We start from the raw sequence: 22338 nt of genomic DNA, 5'->3' as shown, positions 1-22338 counted from the left end.
CAGCTGCGTCATAATCATAAAGGACTTTGGCCTTACGGGTGCCTGAAGCTGGAGCCTGCACTTCCTCGATCTTCAGGGTGTCGGGGTCGGCCGGGCTGCCGAGGAGGCCTTCGGAAGCCGTCCCCACGGCGAAGGTGGAGTGCAGCGCGAAGGCATTGGGGAGGCTGAGGAAGCACACTCAAGTCAGTGGTTGAGACAGTTGAGTGATGTGAGGTGAGGAAATACTTTTAATGAAAACACTTTGGAGGAAGCAACTCCACGATTCAGTGAGCGCTTTGCAAAGACACACACAAACCTTCACCTCAGTAAACCTTTACCTCAGTGTATCAATGTGAAGGGCAAAACATGCACTCAAAAAACAAGACCGCAGGAAAGCAGAAGAATTAGTGCACAAAATAATTGCCAACGTGTCAGTTCCCCGGATACGGTTATTCTCCACTGTTGTGAAAGAGGGCACGACTTTCACATGAATCGAAAACGAATGATAACATGCAGACAACGATTTCCTTATTCATCTCTACAGTTTCCTCTCCTGCCACAGCACACACTCATCTGTCTGGTCATACTCACACATCTTCATTGGAGCTGGCGGCATGTAACAGTGAGCAGTGTAACGTTAAGCAGACGGAAAAGACAGGAGACTGAGGTTCAGGAAGGTGGACAGGAAGTTTGGTAGAAGTAGAATTAGCCATCAGGACAAAGATGGAGTGAGGAGGTGTTGAACGGCGGAATGAGAATGTCAAAGGACGTGATGACAGAAGCAGGTGAGGGAGAGATCAAGACAGATGAGTACGATGATACAAGAGTTCAAGAGGAATGTTTATGCAACCAACACATTCAGATGGGTCTCGAAAATATCAGCTGTGAAAATCAGTCAACACTTAAGTCCTTTGCAGTCACGCACTTCACTGCCTTCCTGCAGCCACAAGTGGAGTCGCAGCCTCACCTTGCCAGCTCTTTCTGCAGCTCCTGCATGTGGAAGTGACAGTGGTGGTAATACACTGCTTGGGCCTCCACAAACTCATACAGGCAGCGCAAGTGGTTCACCTGCAGGCAAACAGAAAAGCCAGTGACTTTTTTTATCAAGCTTGAATTTGACTTTCATGAGCTCCTGTTTTAACCAAGATGAACCATGAAGCTTTCAAATTCAAGCACATAGGACAAAGATTGACACGAGCACGTCCACGCAGTTAGTCAGATTTATGGACGTTTCCACTGCGGACGTTTTCAAACGTTTCAGATTCAAGTGGCTACACCCAACTCCAAAACAGCGACGGATCTGGTCGTTTCTGAACGACCTGCACATCTGGCTCAGTGAAATGAATCATTATTTCTGCAATTTGCTTATCATTACGAATGTCACACTCGGACTGGCTAAGCATCAGCTGCGCTAACAGCTGCTGAGGAACCAGCGCTCTCACTTTCACGAGCCCGGAAAACTCCGTGCTCCGTCAAGTGCTGGAGCTTTAAATGGCGTACGTCGTTTGAAGGTGCTTCCCTGCGCAGCATTGTCCCGTGCATGTGCTGCAGGAAGCAAACTTTACATGCCAGATTGAAAGCAGCTCCACAGCAGACATGCAGTAGTAGAAGAGAGGAGCGGACGCATGACAGCCAGCGGTGCTTCAGAGCGCCGGCTGGCACACGTGATCAGTTGTTGTGATTGGCAGTGACAGGAAGTGATCACTCAGTGATCGTGCTAAAATCGACCGATCGTGAGCGTGACATCCCTATTTAAATATGTTGAATAAACACATTCGATGCATGGATACACTTCTATTTCTTCAGACTTATGAACCATGATTAAAATAATAAATAATAATCCAAAAAGGCATCACAGCTGTGGGGATTTCTGCTGGCGCCAAGCTTCTCGTGTGGCCAGGTTTCCCGAGGACCACAAGGATTTCGTTTGTTTGAATGTAAGTATTGCACTCAAGCTTCACGCCTTAATGGAATCCTCTATCGTCCACCATCTCATCTATCATCCAACATTCCGCGCACAGCTTTACTCAGCCTGTGGTTGTGACTCATGTGCGTTTCTCAGCATCAATGTGATGTCACACCCTCATGTCCCAGAATCTGTCTACATCCACTACTTTTCTTGGGAAGTTGACTTTCACAACCGACGCTGATCATGTGACAGAGACACTGATTTCACACACAGCCAGAGATGAGGGGGGGGTTTCAGGATCCTCTCCGGGTGCTCCACTCTCACTGTCAACAGCGTCTTCATGACCGGCGCTGGCTGTTTATGCTTGTCAAAACCGTTTCACAAGCGTAGTGAGTCAGTGGCCTTTTACAACTAGCCCATTGTAATGCTTGATTCAGAGCATGTATACGGGCGTGTACCATCATTTCCTGTCCTTCTTTCACTTTCACACTTAAGGATGCGGCTGTACTCAGTTTTACTGGCTAACAAGCTTCATGCCACCAAGATATTGGTCCTCGTCACTGCGTGAGTCGTGTCAATCGTCTGCGAGTTCATTGGCTTGATGTGACAATATCCTGCCTGCACGATGTTTGTGTTCATCATGAATCAGGACGCTCTCTATTCTTTGTCGGTTCAGTGGGTGTGGCTTGTATTCAGGTGAGCTGTGGAGCCTGGAAATGACAGACGGAGCAAAGCACATGTCCTACATGCGTGCTGCTGATGCCCTCCAGCACGAGCCGCGTGACCTCCGCCTGTCTGTCGAACTCTGTTTGGGCCAGTCGCAGCTCCTGCTCCGCCTGGAATAAAATAAAAACAAAACCAGCAATGACAAGTCAAATATAAAACTCATCTCCAAGATCAGCAACATTACCTGCAAACGCATTTTCATCGCTGCAAATGAGCTTTAAATGAGTTGGAAACGGAGGTCAAGCGCATTACTGCGATGAGTCAACTCAATGAATGGATTTACAATGACCTTGATTTGTGAGTTCAACCTGTCATTAAGGTGTGATGATGGTGTATCATCACTGATATGAGTTTTATATTTGCAATCAAACCTAGATTAAGATAAAGACCAAACAGATTTACAAATAGTTATTTGGGACAATGTTAGAACACTGTCTTACGCCATTTGTTTTTTAGCTGATGCTGCTCCTCTTGCAAAGTTAGTGACTAAACACAAGATTATTTTCCGTTCAAAGCTACTGAAAGGGCTCAAGTCAGGCCTAAAACATCAGTTTGAAGGTTGAAAATGAAAAACATACTACTCCAGAGGAGGGAAAATAAGGCGGCCCTTCGCCTGTATTCATGCGACCCTTGAGTCAAAATACCACTCATCACTTGTTTTTGTGTATCTTACTCTCTCGGGAAAAGATTCTTTTAGCAAGTAATGCTCACTTTAGACTGTATTTTATGTTTGAAGGAAAACAAGAATGAAATGGTTTCACTCGAGCACAGTCTAAAAATACCTTCTCAACTTCCTCGCTCCACAGCTGAGCCGCCAGGTGAGTCATAGAAGAGAGAAAGTAGTTACAAAGCAATCTTCATTCTCTTTTTACAATGACAACAGAGAAAGGAAAAGACACACCCAACTATAATCCATGCTTACCGCCGACGCACTCGCTGACAGGACATAGTTGCGTGGCCTGGTCTCTTTAAAATCAGGAACAGCCTACAGTGTGAAAATATGACACGTCATTACGCAAGTCACAGCAGGTGTGTGTGGACATCAAAGACAATGTGGGAGGAGGATGATGATGATGATGATGATGCAACGCCAGTAAATTGTAACACGTGGCACGGCAGAACAGAAACCATTACACACAATAGACCAGAAAAGGCCAAACAACTGGCATGCTAGCATGCGCCCATGCGAGTGCTGTTGCTGGAATACTTCATTCACTCAGGTGATGATCATGATGTCGGTCAAGGTTCAGCTAGAACAACAGGCTTTTCTGTGCAACACAGCAACAGAGTGAGCAAATATTTCGATATTTATTTCATCATTAGGCTTTTGTTGCAGCCCTCATTCAAACAGAACAGCACAGTTTCCACAGATGTAGAGGTCATGTAGCACCACGACCAAGCTGCCAGCTCCTAGCTATGCTACTGGGTACCTTTGTTTTGTTGGAACATAAAAATGCCATGACTGTCTCAACTACGTCAGGATTTCTCAAATTTAATTGAATTCTCACCTTCAAACTGCTTCAATTCTTTGGCATCATTTTTCAGCAAAGTCTGGGCAATCGGTTATTATTATTATTATTATTATTTGTGACCATTTGTACACAATACACATAGACAAATACATTTAAATGCAAGTATGTCAAGTGTCATTTTCCAAAGCATTAGTACCAATTTATAAGTTTGTGTATAACAATTTCAATAAAATGCAGGAGGATGTTTACACAATATTTGAATGAGATGGTATGAAGTGGACCAAACGGTTCCTCTCCTCAGGAGCACACGTCCATGTCCAGGGAGTGTCATGTCCCTTCGTGGCCACCTGGCCGCAGTGCCTGCACTTAAGCCACGGTGAGAAGCTACTGGGAGTATTTTGCTGACAGCAGCGCAAGATAAACAATGGTTCATTATTGGCTCTGTCTTTGATCCGCCACCTCTGCGGATGCTCTGCGGTTAAACTGCCACGCTCCAGCCAGTGAGTAAGGAGCTCTTTCCTAACTGTCATGGCTGTTAACGTTTGCCTCACGGCTGCTTGGCAGACTGAAAACATGACTCCTGCAACACAAATATTAAATTGGAGGTTTCCTTAATGATTAAACGTGATTAATCACGAGCGATATATTCATGTGAGCTGAAAACAATCAGGGTGGATTTGCTTTTCTACATAAAATGCGCAGAACATTTTTTGAGTTCCTATCCCATTTTTTTTCTTTTTTCATTCACTGCTGGTCATTTATTCATGACATCACAACGTATAATACCGTTTATGAGATGTGAAACCTGATCCCTGCCAAAGAAACGTGATTCACACCATGAATCTGCTCTTTGCATCAACACTTTTGACTGTGATAAACTAACAGGAATGAAGACAGTAAAGTCACGTGATGCTGGCGCGGCACCAGGCGCAGGTTTGCCAGGGCCAGTGTTAAAAGGAGATCCATTGCACTGGTTAGATCAGACCTTTTCACGCTGTAAAGCAAGTACAGGCCTTATTGAAGCACTATGACTCCCAGGAAAGAGCGCTCTCATTCACTGGATCAAGAACGGCCATTTGGAAATGAAACGACTGATCCATTTTTATGCTCCCATCGGCTGTGTTGCACAGAGATGTTTCCCACTTCAGACCGGCTTGATACTTACTTCACCCTCGCACTGCAAACGTTTTGGATACACATGACAGAAAGTTCAGGGTTAATAGCAGCACAGCGAGCGGTGGATCAGCTGAGGGGGCGGCAGACTCACCGCAGCTTTGGCCTCGGCCGACTTGGCCCTCTTCAGACGAGCCTTGCAAGCATCCAGGTCCAGGCGGAGATTCTCTAATAGACGCCTCTCTTTCTGAAATGGGCGGACAGATTACCACCAGCTTCTGAGCGCCCGCCACACTCGGATGCTCAGAGAGGAGAGCAACACCAGAAGCTACGATATGAACGCAAAATTCTGTGGCTTCCTCCTCCTCCTCCTCCTCAAGCATTTCACCACTGACCCAACAATTTGACTTGGAACTACATATTACCATAGAAGGAAAATAATACCTTCTTTTTGCAACCAGACAATGATGGAGCGTTGTCTCTCTGCAGTTGTTTCTCTCTGTCTGTAAAGCGGTTTGAGGACGGGAAAATCAATAAAACTGCAAAGAGCAGAGGCCAGCAATGGTCCAGCTGATGCACGTGGTGGCCAACTTCAGTTCCATATGGTGTAAGGAGTGGGCGAAATGATAATATAACATCGTGACCGATTCGAACTTGCCAAATCAGGAGAACGTATGGATCGTCTCTGTCTCATTCTATAAGCTATAGATCTATGGTGATGCACTGCCCCGTCCTTTTCCTTTCTTTTCCTTTTCCCTTTTCCTTCCCCATTTTCCTTTCCTTTTCCCTTTTCCTTCCCCATTTTCCTTTCCTTTTCCTTTCCTTTCTTTTTTAGGGCTGCTTCACTGCTACAGAACAGGTTGGGTTGCCCTGAGCAGAAACTCGTGAACTACTTTCAAAAATACATGGAATACATGATAAAATGAAAAGTGTGATTTTGTGTGAATTGCTCACGGGAGCAAGTCAGAGGTCAAACTCAAGATGAGGGCAGCAACTAACAATTTGAATTTCATTAATTTAATAGTTTTTTTGTGTTAGCCAATGAAGCGGACTAAGAAAAGGTTATAATTTACACCCTCTTGTTCAGTATCTCCTATTTTATTGCCTTAAGATTTTGTTTCATTGGCTGGAGTCCTGCGTCTGTGCATGAGGAGAGTCCCTGGGGTCTTCCAACAGATCAGCTACAGTGTGGCTCACCGTTTTTGCTGTCAGCTGACCAAGATCAAGATGAGATTTCAGACCATTTAATCCAAGTCTACCAATGTAATGTGAGTTAGTACATGAAGACTAGGACGGTTGTTTGATGTACTCACAAATCCATGACTTTTAACTTCAATTTTTTTATTTGACCTAGTTGTTCTTGCAGCCACACTGAAGAGCAGCTTTAATCACAGACTATGTGCTTCATGACGGCACATTATTCACATGGAGAGTGATGAGGAAGACTCTGGGAAATAGGCTTGGATGCATACATCCACCCAACTCCGGACAGAATTCAACGTGAACATGAATAAGGGGTCAAGAGACGCGAGGCAAAATGTCACTTACCGTGATAGAGCGCCAGTCTCCCTCCAGGAAGTTCCTCAGGGGCGTGAGAAAGCTGATGGCGGATGTCTGGATGAACTCTCTCTCAGCGGCTCCTAGTCTTCTCTCACAGTCACCCACCATCATCAGACTGTTGCCTGCAGGAAGAGAAGGCCGCACAGGTTCGTGATGGGTCGCTAAGGTTAGTTGTTAAAGACTACTTGGAATTGGGACAAACAAATGTGACACGTTATTTGGAAAATCATTGATTTAAACACCATCAATTCTTAAATGAATATTAACAGGAAAGCAAGCATTGGAGCCAGATGTCTGTGTGTAACTCTTTGGTAAGAAAATGTTTGAATTCTGTCGTATCTAATGAATACCATCTGTTCATTCTAAAAATGACACACAGTGTTGTGTCGGGACCATCACCACCCACCATCATCCAAAATAAACACACTAAACTGTATAACAGACTGAGAAAACGTGAAAGAAATTCAGTCTAAAAGGGACTCGTGTGAGTCATGTGTGGGTGGCAATTGATACTCGAGTTGTTAGTCATCAGCCTCTGGGTCGAGGCAATTTGTTGCCTCACCTTGGCTTTGTCACGGTTTCCTAAAACGGAATCCTTACTCAAGAGAGAATACCAGGTGCTATTGGACACCCACATATGCAGTCTGGCACCCATCAGAATTTGGTTCCACTGCAGACAAAATGAAGCCCCTGGGGAGCACATGACACTTGGTCATCTTGAGGATATCACTGGCCTGACAGTTTGCACAATGTTTTTATGTCATGATGCCAAACAGAAACCTGAGCTGACACGACAGTGTGCCCACGGTTCATTCCACTGATGGTGTTCTGGCAGAGCTCATGCCAGAATGTTGCACTGCACTTTAATCCAAAAAACCCAACAGAAACTCTCGGTATTTAGGTCGATTAAGGAATCTGCAATGGCAACACTTTACTGATGCAGACCCAGATCAGCAACCAAATGTGGTCAAGAAAAAGAAAAACACATTTCTAAATGCATGATGTCAAAAGGTTTGCTTTCCTTTCCCCCATCTTCTCCTTGTATAGTTGTCTATTTCAGCCCGTGCAGGCCTCCACTGAGCCGCTCAGTTTCGCACACGTTGTTATCCTTTAACCCATTGTTTTCAGCTGATGTTATTTCATGTAGATCGATGTTAGAACTATCACTGCAATGAGCTCAATCTGACAGCAGGTGGCAGTAGCATTATGGTCATCCACAACAGCCAAAGGAGGACGAGAACACCTCACAAGTTTGTAAATCCAGACCACCACCAGTCACTTCTAAGTGAGTCAAAACAATCACAAAGGTCACACTGAAACATATGGAAACATGCACTGCACTGTTTCCTGAGGTTTTAAGTGACTCTGAATGTTTAAATGTCTCAGCTGCCTATGCAGGGGCTGGAGCTAGTGACTCAATGAATGAGCGTCCTAACTCTCAGAGCTCACTAGGTGGTGCTCTCGCTTCTAAAAAATGATGAGGGTTCATTAAAATGGTTGTTCCAATCCCTAGATCTTAGAGCAGAGAGCGCCACCTGGTGGAGTCAGGACACTGTTTCTCCAGGTCTAGTAAGCCTATCACGAGCTGGAGCCGATGACAGCTGCTTGGGCGAGAGACGGGGGACACCCTGGACAGCTTGCCAAGCTATCGCTGTGACAACAAGCATCTACGCATGATCACTTTGAGTCACATATTCACGTGTGTTTCTGGACCGTGGGAGGAAAGCAGAGTGCACAGGAAGAGCATGACCAAGTCCATCAGGGATGGGACACTGTCAACATTATTGGGTTGCGTTGCTGACGTATGTTTACTTCTTGGTCATGTCAGCTAGTGCGAAATACCATTTAGAAACATGTGAAATTATATATTTTAACAGTGTAATAACAGTAGCAACTGAGTATAAGTGGCAGAACCAATGACAAAAGTGCGACTTGTAGTCTGGAAAATAGGGTAAATGCTGAGCAGTCGGTGTGCAACTTGGGAGGAGCACAGCAACCTGTGACAACGCTGAATTCACTTTTATATTGGGTCCCATCTGATTCACAGACTGAAACAGCTTGATATGTATTCACACGACAATATTAGTTGCCAGCTTTTTAAAGCTATATTTTTAAAGCATCTTCACGATAAATACGGTTTCACTGCAATACCACCATTTTTACTGTTAGATTCTCGTCTCATGTTACTAAATGAAACCATCAGCCTCAGGAGACCACTGTTGTCAACACATATAATGACCATGATACTGAAGCGTACAGAACACGGGTGGAGGAAAGCTGGGTGGGTGGGCGGGGCTACTGCAGTGCGATTGCTTGGTGCTGCATGGTTGGCTGACATGCACTCACTGCATAAAGTCATGAAGTGCCAGCCTTCACACTCATCACATCAGAGTCATTGGTCTTCTGGGTAATACTGTTGTTTTGCGCTTCAGTTTCATTTATTGTAATGCATTATTTTGACTAATGCGGTGTCATTTTCTTTCCATCAATACTGTTTATGCTGCTCACTCATATGCTCTCTATTGACATGACATGTTATTAACCACAGGCAGAGGCATCGAAAAAGCTCTTTGACTTTATCACCTCTTCCCGCACTGTCAAATATTACATTGCTCTTTTCCTGCCTCTATATTTCATTTGTGCAAATTATAAAACAAACAAATATGTAAGAGCAAATGTTCCATTCCGGCTGTTCCATTTCTAGAGATGGAAGAAAATATCGACTCAAATACTGTGATACTTGATACTTTGTTGAAGTATCGCAAGACATTGTCTTGATATTTTAAGTTGTCTGTATTGATATTTAATACAATAGATACTTGGATTTGCTGCTGCATTTGTGACATGTTTAATACGTCTTCTTTCTGTACACTGAAGTTATTGTGTTGTTTAAGGGAGCGATTCATGCCAAATTTGACTAAAAGTCTAACTGAACTGATGTCATAACAATAAAGTCATTTTCACGTACATGATATTGTACTGCATTGTCTGCTTTTCTCCTTTACAATGATGGGTCAAATTACAGTATATTGCTGACCTTGCACTACTGCAACATATCTCAATGTATCGTATCGCAAGATACCATTCAATACTAATACACAGCCCAAGTATTTTCTGTCTGTTTAATAAAGAAATGTACTAATGATGCCAAGCAGGGGAGAACCCCTTAACCCACACAACACGAGCAAGAACCTTCAATTCCTTAAATGTGGAAAAAAAACTATGTATCAAGACAAAACATGTGAGTGTAAAAAAGACTGTTTTACATGAGTAACAATTCCAGATACAACAATTATCTTACTAGGACTAGGAGTTTTTACAGTTGACAAAAAATAACAAAGAATGTCGATAACTAAAATTGGCAAGATTTTTACTGGTTTATTTAAGATTTTTCTTCTCATATCTGAATCTTTATGATGACTTGAGTAGCTGGCTTCATTCAAGTTGTCACTGAGCTCCACTGGTGTCACCAAAATAGTTGACATAACCAGAAATTGTGATTCTGGTCTGGGGTCAGCTGTGACCTCAAACTGCTTGGTCTCTGTTTAACCTGAACCGTGGGGACGTCGCAGCGCGATGATGTCATAGTACTCACCATAGGGAGTTTCAGCACCAAACTCCTTGGCCGCTCCCACCATGTACTGACCCAGCAGTTCTCCATTTGTGATTCTGGACGGAGCCTTCCAGTCCAACTTCTCATAGAGGAACTCCTCAATCCGTGCGCCTGATGAGACAGATTCACAAGCCAAATCATATGATGAACATCATCCTTTAAGGCAAACAAAACCACCAGTTGAGGACACGGAGGTAGGTTAAAAAGGCGGGAGTCATTTGAGATACAAGAGAGCAGTTCAGCAGTGGTCAGTGCCATCCATGGAACTTGACTGCATTTGATGATGAGTCAGGTTACAACACACACAGCGTTCAGCTACAGGGAGTCAGGGCTTGCACTGAAAAGTCGATGCCCTATATTTTCGACCAGTTTTCTGTCATCAGGAAATACAACGCTGCTCCACCTCAATGCCGTTTTAATCATTTTAAGTGAGCTGTAATCCAGGGTTTAGTTTGTTAATACAGGATTTCTGAGCTTTTGTGTTGATGAAGCCTCAGTCGAGATGAGAGTTGGACGTAGAAACCTAATGTAGACAACATAAAAAAATCATGAGAATGGTTGAGAACGCACCAAATATTCCTGCCAAATAATTATTCAGAAGAAAATATATATTTCCAGTGGCTAAATAACACAAAACACATGTAAATGCACCCCACCTATTTCTGTCCAGCTGCTTTATTCTGGCGACTAGTTCATATTTCAAGAGAACAGAAGCATTTCAGGCTAAATCATCCATGTGTCTGTAACAGTGAGTAATTGCTGATTTTATTTTGACAAAAAATGTAACATGCAACGATTTCTGTCCAGTTCACCTTTAACAGTGTAATATTTATTATTGAAATGAGTAGCCAGTAGCTTTTTTGTTTTTTTTATCTGATTCAATGGCACTTCTTCACAAGATGTTCTCAGACGCTTAGTTCATCTCATGAACTCGACTGAAACTAGACTCATCTAAAGACATGGCTGTGACCACAGCAGGAAAAAAGCGGAATGACTGCTGAATACAAAATCTACAGGTAAAATTCAATTGCTGGCTGCGCTGACATGTTAAGTGTGTCACATTAATAGTGTGTGTGGGGGGGTGGATCCTGGCTACAAGCCTGGGCCGGCACATGTTGGTGTGTGGTATCAAAAGTTTCCACGCTGACCCTGGTCCCTGACTGTAATGGGGACATAGTGATTCACCGGACCTCCCTCCACTGCTGGCTGCTGCAGTTGCTAGTGGCTCTGCATGGGACACCTACACCTCTCGTAGGCACCTTTCTAATGTAGCATCTTGCTGATGAAAGTCTAGAAAAATTCTGCTAAAATGTAGGCGAGCTTGTGCCTCGTCAATTGAGATCTAAACATCTATGTTTGCAAAAATCAAGAAACATCACACACTGACAGCAGGAACTTCAAAGTGGCGTTTTTTTCACAAAGTTGGTAAAAAGGCATGATGTCTGCAAATGTATATTTATTTAACAACCTCCCGGGCATTAACAGCTTTTAGATACTTTGGTATCTAACTTGAGGCTTTGTTCCCACCAAACCAGCATTTCTGTTACTTTGGGTAAATATTCAATATTAGAACAGCATAATGCACCAGAAAACATCTTGATGTTTGAGTAGGAAAAGCCAGCTAATGCTGTTTAAATGTGAACTTTGTGCATTTTTGGTGACGGCCCCACATAAAACACTTCTATTTAAACAATAGCAAATAGAGCTGCAGCTCAGAGCCACGCAGAATTTTGAAAACTCATCAATCAGATGATTTCCATGTCAGCCATCATCAAATCAACGGGATTATTAGTCGGTACTTGCATGTAACTATTTCCGGCACTTTTCCTGAGAAACAGCAGAACAAACATCAACAGGTTTTCCTGCTCTGGTTTCACAATTTCACAGCGCCAAATTTGCAAAGCAAACTGGAGCTTTTATAGAACCGACAGTGAAGATTAAAAACATGCTTATTGGTGGTCATGACTCCTGTCTTCATCCATCATGGACTAGCCACTGAAATCAGGACCAGTGCTGAGAGCCCTTTCCACGTCTCATGCTCACACCAAACACGATCTATGCGAAAAGAACTACCCATGTGGAGGGTTGCAGGAGAGACGATCGGAAGCTCAAAGCAGACGTGCAACTAATGTGGCTCTCCCCCTTACAGACGCCAAGTCACCATGACAGAAACACACGGTTGTTTGAAGCACTTCTGAAATCAACACAATGACATACATGGAGAAAAAGGAGCGCCATTCCATCCTAATCTAATCCCAACCTCCGTCTTACTTTTACGTGACGTACTACCCACAGCGGAAGGCACATGAGCTTCAACTGAGAGGTTTCCGCAAGTATTTTTTGAAACGATGGCACAGACTCCTAGGTGAACAACAATGAAAAAAGAGGAACAGAACGCAGCCAATGAAGAAGCGATCCAGTGTTGACTGTTACTGAAAATTGGTAGCAATAAAAACACTAGCGCCAAATCATGACAAGCAAATCTCTGTCCGATCTTTGGCCATCCGCACCCAAAGATCGGACAGATCTTCATTTGTCCGATGTGAAACGTGACTTGAGTTCCCGCGAGCAGAATATTTCTACATCACGTTTTGATGTTTCTTTAGGGATTTTTCAGTTAAAAACACACGAACACCACCACAATCATGCCCACTTACATGACACGTTACTTGTTTTTCGCTTGTCCCGTGTTTCAACTTTGTCTTAATACGTTTGGTCATTTCATCATTTCACAGATTATTATTAAGCCATGGCAGCCCTCACTTAAGTTGTGGTGGTGCGCCACAATCGTTTACATGCAACGCTGGCGGCTAACTTTGCCGTCAGCATAAGACTCTGAAGTCACAGGGTGATGACGGTCAGTGGATCATTTCAGGGCGTTCTTGATCATGGGCCATCACCCTGTTCCTCCATTAAACACAAACTTGTGAGCTACACGGACACGCCTCTTTTCCTTGACCACCAGAGGTCGCCATCAAGACCAGAGGTCTCCACAGAATGTCTGAATGTATTCATTTATAGATTAGACTGGTGACTTATGGGTGTTTTTGTCAACTTTCGCTTTGGACTGCGGGAGTACCCAGAGAAAACCCACACGCACATGGGAAGAAAATGCAAACTCCATGGGTAAAAACCGTGGAGTTTTCTCCATGGAGTTTATATATTTCCCTCTCTGCATACATCACTAGAATATCTGGGTTCTGATTGGTTCATTTTGAACTTGAGTGTTTGAAACAATACACTCAGCAATCGACTATAGACTATAACAGTACGACAGTGTGTCTTCACTTGTAAATGAGTCTCCTTCGCCACATGGGTCGTGTTTGGTGTATAGAAGTTGAAACACATCACAAGTTTGGAAATAAAAGAGGCATCAGAGTGCACAGATGCTGTGGCCCAGAGGTCAAGCATCAGATAACTGAAAGATGCGGTTACACGATGAAAGACTTCTTTCTTTTTCAATGAGAAAACTTGGGACATGTGCTGCTTGCACCATGTGGCAAAACACCAAGTCCAATCTTGTCACACAAGGTGGACTTGATGACTCAATATGAACTAGCCAAGTACCTCAGATGGAAGTGCTTAAACAGGATTCATATATAGCATATCGTGGCTAAGGTGAGTCAGGCGGGTCACTTCAAACGGTACGTTAACTGGACAAGCATGGGGGAAAGCCAGAGATCCACAGCAGAGCACAGAGGACGGAGGCACAGTACTCACCAGTGTGATCAACTGGAGCATGTAGAGTCGAAAAGTCACACATTAGAGCTCCCTACCTGCTCATGTCCGCCCAAACCTTCAGTATATTCAAGCATGACTTCCCACCTTTGAAGGTTGACAGTATGATCTCAACCTTTTTGACACTGACACTGCTTCTTACGGCCCAATACTGCGGTGGCGCATGTTTCTAACCAGTTCCGTCAAAGGAAAGTGGATATGAATAAGCAAAACTATTCATGCAGTAGTCACGTTTTCAGAATATGTACCTGATTTGATGAACATACAGTCAATAAACACGTGAGCTGCTGAAGCTTTGCGAACGGCTCCATTACAATCATTAGTTTGGCGCTTTGCTTTTAAACAGACGAGCTTTGTCAAAGCTTCCTCCTCCTCTGGTCCTCAACACATCACACCATGTATAATTCACTTTTCCCAGTTTAAAGGGGAGCCATCTTGCCTTTTCATCTTTTCTCTGGCACTACTTTTTTTTTTTTTAGAAAACCATAAGACTGAAATGGATTTCAGGCTCCAACTGTCCCACAGTGGCTTTATTGTTTAGTCACCTGCCTTGTCTGTGACAGCCAAAGAACATGGACACACACAGACAAAAGATGGCCTTATAAAACAAGCAGATGACAGACAGAACCCACCATGATTTAATATGTTTGAGCAATAAACAAGTCAATACATCATAATGCAGTGTGTGCATGTGTGTGCGTGTGTACGTCGTTGACCTCGCTTGTGGGGACCAATTCTCGACAAAACGCTATTTTGTCCTCACACCTTGTGACACAATGTTAAGCCTCAATTTCAGGATGAAGACATCAAAACAGCTGGGTATTATAATTAGATTTCAGCTTGGTCCTGGTTGAGGTTAGTGTGTTTTGGAAGGTTCGGTTACGGATGAGAGGCAGGGGAAAGCCTTTTGGCAATGAGCGGTCCGCACAAAGATAGAAATACAAATCACTAGTATCACTTTAAAAAACAAACATAAATAAGCGCCTACAATTCGGATTGGTCACAGGTTCAGTCACTTTCTTGCTCACCACTCCGTTCATAAATAAATAATATTAATATTATCATATTTCAAATAACTTGGCGACATGTTCTTGAAACTTGATGGATCATAAAACAAAAATAATAAAACAGAAACAGAGTCTCAAAAACCAATATCATCACAGAGCATTTCTGTTATCAAAAATGCACAACATGAGATCAAGTCTCATTGGTCATGGAGTGTAAGCACTGTAAATGCTGATACATAATTGAATGTTTTTGAAAACAGAAATTGTGAAACTGAATTTTATTATGCTAAACTAACTGAAGCCCATTAGTTTTAATGTCAGCAACGTTGTCACATAGTATTGTGCAACAACAATTGGACTTCAAAGATCTATGCCTTTTATTTGGAACATCAGTGACATAAATTATAACTTTGTGAATAAACTGAAGCAAAATCACAAAACCATATTAATGTGGCTGTATTATGTTGATTTTTTTTTATCAACAATTCTAATACAAATGCACATTTCTTTCCCATGAGTCAATGCCAGTTGAAGCCGGCCACTCTTCCCCCGATCCTCGTGTGCGCAGAGCACGAATGAGCTCAGCTTGAGCGTATCGCAGCACAACGAAACCAAATTCAGGGTGTAGACAATAGCAGTGATGTTGACAGTGTCAACTCACATTTTACATAAAACCCCTCTGATCTGTCTGTTTGTTGAGAAAAAGAAAGACAATGTGTCATTGTCAGCCTTCAGGCAGTCACATGCTAAGAATGAAGCTCCAGTGGAAGAACTGGTTGTCGAAGTTGTTTTTTTTTCTTTTAAAAATCGATATTTTTCCACGTTCATGTATGTGTCGCTAAGTAGGCCATGGGCCGACAAAATGAGCTCAGTGGAATGTTAGTTTATGCTACATAACTTGCATTTCTTGAAAACAGGAAATGCATGACAAGCATACTCACTTTGACCTTAAAATAAAAACTGCTGAAGCTCGCAAGAAGCATGTTTTGGATGCTATTATGACCATGAGTTTGAGTCATTTAATAACACAGTGAGAACTACCCCACTAACACCTTCACACATCCCACTTCTCTGGTCAAGAGGCAACACAATATGGGATGACAACAGAGTCAACAATGAAAAATAACTAGGTTCTGTGAGTAACTATTGGTGAGATCAGCAGAGTGACGGCACAGTGTGGCCGCCTTGATCCAGCGCAACAGAAAAATTAACTCACCTTCACCTAAATGAATCAATTGTTGTTGTTATTATTTCATAAATCTGGCAGATTTGGCAGAGGCTATTTTCGGTTGTTCAACCTTAGGTTTTGCAAGAGTACTTTTCGAAAGCGTGTCATTACTGGTCAGCAGTGGTGTGACGTGTGTCATACTTGGGTTTGGCTGCAGAAGGACCTCAGTCTGTCTGTAGATTTTGTCAGTCCAGTGTTTGGTGGCGTCCGCACGGCTCATCAGGGTCTCGTAGTGGGCATCCAACTCGGTCTTCTCTGCCTGGCCCAGCTTTTCCTCTGTGAACTGAAGACAACGGCTCAAATACGTGACTAGATTTAAGTGGATATGAACACAGTTATTGGTTTGAAATAGCTGCAGATTAAACCTCAGGTTTGTGTGTGTGTGTGTCAGCATTTCGCTTTGTGAGATGCCTTGACAGCAAGGCCGAGGAATCCAGCAGGCAAAGTGATGTCGTCCAAAATATCCAACACAAACTAAATGCTGTTTACAACATCCAGTTTTAAAGTGATAACTTATTTTAATTTCCTTTTTCTACAATATAGAACAGGGCACTACTGCACTGGCAGGGTGCGAGTGCTAAAAACTCAATGCGTGCAACGGTTTGTTTTTCTGCACAACACATCATAAATCCCAGTCTAGTGGATCACAATAATAATTTTCTAGAGCTATTTGCACAAACAAGTACCTGTGTCTTAAGTACTTCTCAGAAGCTGTGTTAGCTGCATTTTTTAATTTTGGTAATGTTTTTATTAGAGTCGCTAATGACGACAAAGACACTGACACACACCAAAGACGCAGAATAAACATCAAATATAGCTTCAGCATTAAAAAAAGTGAAGTCACAAAATATCAAATACCACAAGACAAAGACAAATAAACACCATAAAAAATACCATTATATAGAAACATTAATCATGACAAAATAAATAAATAAATGTAGATAGACAGACAGACAGACAGAGAGACAGACAGACAGACAGATAGAAAGACAGACAGACAGACAGACAGACAGACAGACAGACAGACAGACAGATAGAGAGATAGATAGAAAGACAGAGAGACAGACAGACAGACAGACAGACAGAGAGACAGACAGACAGACAGACAGACAGACAGACAGATAGAGAGATAGATAGAAAGACAGAGAGACAGACAGACAGACAGACAGACAGAGAGACAGAGAGACAGACAGACAGACAGACAGACAGAGAGACAGACAGACAGACAGACAGACAGACAGAGAGATAGATAGATAGATAGACAGACAGACACAGAGATAGATAGAAAGACAGACAGACAGACAGACAGACAGAGAGACAGACAGACAGACAGACAGAGAGATAGATAGAAAGACAGACAGACAGACAGACAGACAGACAGACAGATAGATAGATAGAAAGACAGACAGACAGACAGACAGACAGACAGACAAGCAAATTATTGACGATCAACAGCGGACAGTCAGCCTGACAGCACTGGGTAGAAAGGAGCGTTGAAGTCGCTCCTTCGTGCAGCGAAGGTGGATCGGCCTGCCACTGAAGGTGCTGCCCAGTGCTGTCAGGGGGTCCTGGAGGGGGTGAGACAGGTTGTCTCCAACCTTCTCCACCACCCTGGAGCTATAATGTCAGGACAGTAGAGTCACTGCCACACTTCCAGAAAACACCAAAACACTATTCTATGGGTCTGTTAAGTCTGTATATCCAGCTATAACTAATAGTTAATATACTCCATCACCATGGGGCAGAACCTCGGAGCCCCTGCTGGATGCAGAGACACTGATCCCACACTGAACACAAAGCTCATCCAGACTCCAGTCCAGTTGGGTTGTTGACTTCTAATTTGGCCCCAAAGATTGAGCTAATCCACAGACACCAGTGGGATGGGTTCGACCTGTGGGCTGTCAGACAACACTGCGCTGCGCGTCAATTTACCAACAAACAAAACCAAACAAGCTCGTAACGTACAACTGGAGCACAGACCAAACATGACGACAGAACGACGCCAACTTGTTGTAGCAGTTAGAAGGCTAACCACCGTGCCGGGAGGGTGCTGGCTCCAACACCTGGCTCTCACGCGTCAAGCAGACGCCGGCGCAGCCCCGCCTGGCCGCTTCCTTACCTGGACGGCGCGGGTGAAGAGCGTCCCGGCGCCGAACGCGAGCTTCTTCACGTTGAAGTCCATCGTCAGTTTGAAGTCAGAAGAATCCTTTTCCACCGGAGAGTCCACTGACAGCACTGAGGCGCGACGCTGTGACGCGCGCGCCAGTCACGTGACTCGCGCTGATGCCTTACGTCATTCTCTGCCCAAACAACGTCCTGGTAGTTTGAAATAATTAACGGACACGCATTTAAAAAAATATATATAATTCATGATTCTGAAACACCATTCATTGATATGGCTGTACATAATCCCCCGGAATTAATATGATACTTTGATTCCAGTCGACCCAACTGCAGTTAATCTCTCACTCCTGACCACAAACCGCTTCTTATAATTCACTGCCCCTTCAAAACAATATGCACTTCTATTAAGTACGTCATCGTATTTTGAGGCGGTGGATGATCCGAAAAATGCGAAAGACCTTCCATATGTATATACATTGTTTTGCTGCTGCCCAGATTTATACACACTCATAATAATGTAATAGTATTAAATATAAAAAGTTCAGTTTACTCCTTAAATCACGGTGTCAAAGTATTCCAGATTGTAATGCATCTAATACGAGGGTTTTAAGCGCAAACACCGCCATAAGATGAAAGCGTTTAATGACCGGAAAGCTCGTTGCCTAAATGACAACACAAACCACTGACACGTGAACGCACCATGTCGTGTCGCCTGCGTCATGACGTAGTCTACGTCGTGACGCAGGCGCAGTTCACGTGTGACTGTTATTAACGCGTCCCAAAGCACCGAAGGGAGCGCTCCGCTCTTGACAGTGTGAGTAACGGACTTTGTGTTTTACACTTTTAAAAGTACAAGATGGCGATGTGTTTAGGCTTCGCGACCTTTTGGCAGTTAAAGCTGGTGGCTAGCTGCGGTACAGATTCGCTGGTCAGCTTCACGGCGGTGCGCCGTCGTCGTCACGTGAGTCGATTGAAACGCACGGGGTTTGTGTCCGTAGTTCTCTTGGAGACGTGATGCAGAGAGTCGGGTCATGGCCTGGAAGTCGAGAACTCGCAATCTCCAGGTGTTGGACACCGAGCTGAGCGCCGACACGGTGGAGTGGTGTCCGGTGTCGCCGTGTCACAACGTCCTGGCCTGCGGGACTTACCAGCTGCTCCAGCAGGTGAGGCAGAAACGTCCCGACATTTCTGCTGCCTCCTTCATCAGCGTGTTCATCAACCGCCTTGGAAGTTTTTTTTTGTGTTAAAACTTTATTTAAATGAATCAAAATAGCCAAACACTCACTCTTTTTTTGTCCAGATGATCAGAAATAATCCATTGTCTTGTAAATACGAATTGAAAAACTACGTTTGGCATGATTTCAATTTTTGATAAGTTTAATAAGTTTTTTATTTAATAAGTTTTTTATTCAAAAAAACTTATTAAACATATTATTATCAATATGATAATAATAGGCCACAATATTATTATCATATTGTCACTTTTGTATTTCCTTTTTTAAGCAGTATAGAAAGAATGATTTTTTTTTTCTCTTTTTGGATTAAATGGGTCCCAAGCAAAGTGCGCTGCAAGTCTGCAACTCTTTGGAAAGGGAAGCTTTTTGTACTGAATTAAAAACTGCGTAAAATCACTTAGCCATATTTTCCAAAGTGACTATAGTGACTGTAGAGTGGCTTTGTGAACCATTCTTTCAGGGTGACGATGACGGTGGCACCCCAAGTCGGACTGGACGCCTGTATCTTTTTAGATACCAACGTGAAGCATCACTCAGTCCACCTCTCACTGAGCTGCAGCAATTTGACACCGCTGCTATTTTAGACTTGAAATGGTAGGACTTGCCTCCAATATTGTTCACCTCTGTTTGGAGTGTGGCTCTTATTTCTGGTCGCAGGTGCCACGTTCCTGTGTCGGACAAACCTGTGCTTGGCCTCGCTGCTGCCACTGGGGAACTGCAGCTCCACGCCCTGTCGGACGGTCAGGTGAGAACGGTGAGCCGGGCCCGTGTGCTAAAGAGGGCGACTCATCCTTGGTGTGTGTCTGAACGCTCAGTAGGACGGCAGCCAAAACCTGCAGCCGCTCAGCAGCGCGGTGGTCGGTGCCGAGCGACTGGCTCTGTCTTTGGACTGGTCCTCTGGGAGACTGGACAGGTACCAACACTGGAGTCGGCTCTGGATCTTCCCTTGAGTGTCACTTCCCACATCTGTCTCTGGTTGTGTGGTCGCCCGCAGCAGTGACCTGAGAGTGGTGTGCAGTGACTCCGCTGGCTGCGTCAGTGTGCTCAGCCTGGCTGAGTGTGCTCTGATCACCAGCTCCCAGTGGAAGGCTCACGACTTTGAGGCCTGGATTGCTGCCTTCTCCTACTGGAACACACAGTTGGTTTACTCTGGTACGAGCCTTGGTTTATCTGTCTGCATGTTAGCAAAACAAGAAACATATGCTGTGACCTGCAAAAAAAACTCACTCACTTAACAAAATGCATTTCTTTTTCAACTAAAGATGAAAATATTGGGTAGAAAAGTCAGACTTCAGAGTTTAGGTTGGATTAACAGGCTGTCTGTATGTGGTTGGGAACGTGCTTTAATTGACCAAACTATTTTTTTTTTTTTGAAATTTCACTTTTAAACCTGTATTATTATTCACGAATGTGGTCTTCAGGTGGAGATGACTGCAAACTGAAAGGCTGGGACCTCAGGATGGGACCCTGCAGCCCCACTTTCATCAGCAAACAGTACTTTTGTCGCCACTTCACCTCAAGACTGACACAACACAGGCCAACACCACTGATCTGCCTCTTCCTCTCTCCCGCAGACACTCGATGGGAGTGTGCAGTATCCATAGCAGTCCTCATCAGGAGCACGTCCTGGCGACAGGAAGGTAAAACCCTCAAAGATAAGCAGCGACTCGCTCATCATCTCAGCCTCTGCCCTCAGCTATGACGAGCAGGTGTTGCTGTGGGACGGGCGGAATATGAAGCAGCCTCTCTGCCAGACCCCCATGGGTGGTGGCGTGTGGCGGTTGAAGTGGCACCCGAGCCACCAGCACCTCCTGTTGGCAGCCTGCATGCACAACGACTTCCACATACTCCACTGCCAGCAGGCTGTAGGTGAGGATTTGGCTTGTTCCTCGCCATAATTTTCCAGACTCATCCAGTCACAGCAAGCCTTTGCCACTGAGGTCAAATACGTCCGTGTTCTTCTGCTGAAAAGCAGCGTTATGATTTTCACCTTTCTTCAGGGGACAGTCCAGCTGCCTGTCCTATTGTGGCCTCCTACATCCTCCACAACTCTCTAGCGTACGGAGCAGACTGGTCTCGGCTGTCGCTGGACGAACCCGCTCCCAGCTCACCGCCTGTTTCCCAACCAAAGACAAGTCTCGCCAAGAGCAGCGGCCACCTAAGGATCCAGTATGAATCGCCGACCGCTAGCTTTGACACCTCACTGGAGGATGACGCTGGACGATACATCCCAGAGGACTGTGAAGCCACGCCCACCTCCTCGAGGCCTCATCTTTCCGTCGACCGTCACGATGCTTCCACGCTGTCATGTCTGCTGGCTAGCTGCTCGTTTTATGACCACATGCTTCACGTGTGGCGCTGGGACTGGACCCCAGAGGGCGGAAGTGACCGGTCCAAATCTTCACCTCTCGATGAGTCTGCTCCAGAGGCCCTGATTTAGGGAGGGCACCCGGTGCATGCAGTTAGTGGACATATATTTTTGTAATGTTTTCAATAAACCTGCAGTTCAACATCTTTTAGATTTCTGCTCACAGATCAAGACATCACAAAGACTGAAGTCATGCAAAAATAAAGATTAAAAATCTTCCTGTATGTTTACTGAGGCATCATTCAAAAGTAAGAAGAGGAAGGAAG

General features: G+C 44.2%; 2 protein-coding genes across 6 annotated transcripts in view; one reads left to right on the top strand and one right to left on the bottom strand.

Moving 5' to 3' along the window:
* The window catches only part of LOC128763046 (endophilin-B2-like), a 22580-nt gene extending 3470 nt beyond the window's left edge, over nucleotides 1-19110 (bottom strand). Inside the window, exons 1-11 of one of the 4 annotated variants that reach the window (XM_053871774.1) lie at nucleotides 18465-19110; nucleotides 16487-16628; nucleotides 10355-10483; nucleotides 6748-6881; nucleotides 5354-5446; nucleotides 3537-3599; nucleotides 3397-3420; nucleotides 2635-2724; nucleotides 947-1047; nucleotides 571-585; nucleotides 1-164 (exon numbers count right to left, since the gene is read on the bottom strand). The exon at nucleotides 1-164 is cut by the window's left edge and continues 32 nt beyond it. In XM_053871774.1, coding sequence (XP_053727749.1) covers nucleotides 1-164; nucleotides 571-585; nucleotides 947-1047; nucleotides 2635-2724; nucleotides 3397-3420; nucleotides 3537-3599; nucleotides 5354-5446; nucleotides 6748-6881; nucleotides 10355-10483; nucleotides 16487-16628; nucleotides 18465-18527 — 1018 coding nt within the window. In that variant the 5' untranslated portion in view covers nucleotides 18528-19110. The remainder of the gene's footprint in view (nucleotides 165-570; nucleotides 586-946; nucleotides 1048-2634; nucleotides 2725-3396; nucleotides 3421-3536; nucleotides 3600-5353; nucleotides 5447-6747; nucleotides 6882-10354; nucleotides 10484-16486; nucleotides 16629-18464) is intronic. The other 3 variants (XM_053871776.1, XM_053871775.1, XM_053871777.1) reach the window with 3 other exon arrangements.
* A 92-nt stretch (nucleotides 19111-19202) lies between these two features.
* Nucleotides 19203-22262, top strand: dph7 (diphthamide biosynthesis 7). 2 transcript variants are annotated; one of them, XM_053871771.1, is made up of 10 exons: nucleotides 19203-19283; nucleotides 19468-19632; nucleotides 20165-20298; nucleotides 20362-20449; nucleotides 20523-20617; nucleotides 20699-20856; nucleotides 21126-21198; nucleotides 21279-21344; nucleotides 21401-21573; nucleotides 21705-22262. In XM_053871771.1, exons 2-10 carry the CDS (start codon nucleotides 19501-19503, stop codon nucleotides 22142-22144), a joined length of 1359 nt encoding a protein of 452 aa, XP_053727746.1. In that variant the 5' UTR covers nucleotides 19203-19283; nucleotides 19468-19500; the 3' UTR covers nucleotides 22145-22262. The 2 variants fall into 2 exon arrangements, with proteins under 2 accessions (XP_053727746.1, XP_053727747.1); XM_053871772.1 differs by having other exon boundaries at nucleotides 19226-19632.
* The last annotated feature ends 76 nt before the right edge of the window (nucleotides 22263-22338 follow it).

The sequence above is a fragment of the Synchiropus splendidus genome, chromosome 7 (assembly GCF_027744825.2).
Source record: "Synchiropus splendidus isolate RoL2022-P1 chromosome 7, RoL_Sspl_1.0, whole genome shotgun sequence".
NCBI classification, from domain to species: domain Eukaryota; kingdom Metazoa; phylum Chordata; class Actinopteri; order Syngnathiformes; family Callionymidae; genus Synchiropus; species Synchiropus splendidus.
This window is presented reverse-complemented; position numbering and strand designations above follow the sequence as displayed.

Excerpts from the sequence above, each read along its gene's own strand:
- dph7 (XM_053871771.1), top strand. The coding sequence starts at position 19,501 with ATGGCCTGGAAGTCGAGAACTCGCAATCTCCAGGTGTTGGACACCGAG. Across the intron at positions 19,633-20,164 it reads CTTACCAGCTGCTCCAGCAG|GGTGACGATGACGGTGGCAC; the intron begins GTGAGGCAGAAA and ends CCATTCTTTCAG. Across the intron at positions 20,618-20,698 it reads TCCTCTGGGAGACTGGACAG|CAGTGACCTGAGAGTGGTGT; the intron begins GTACCAACACTG and ends GGTCGCCCGCAG.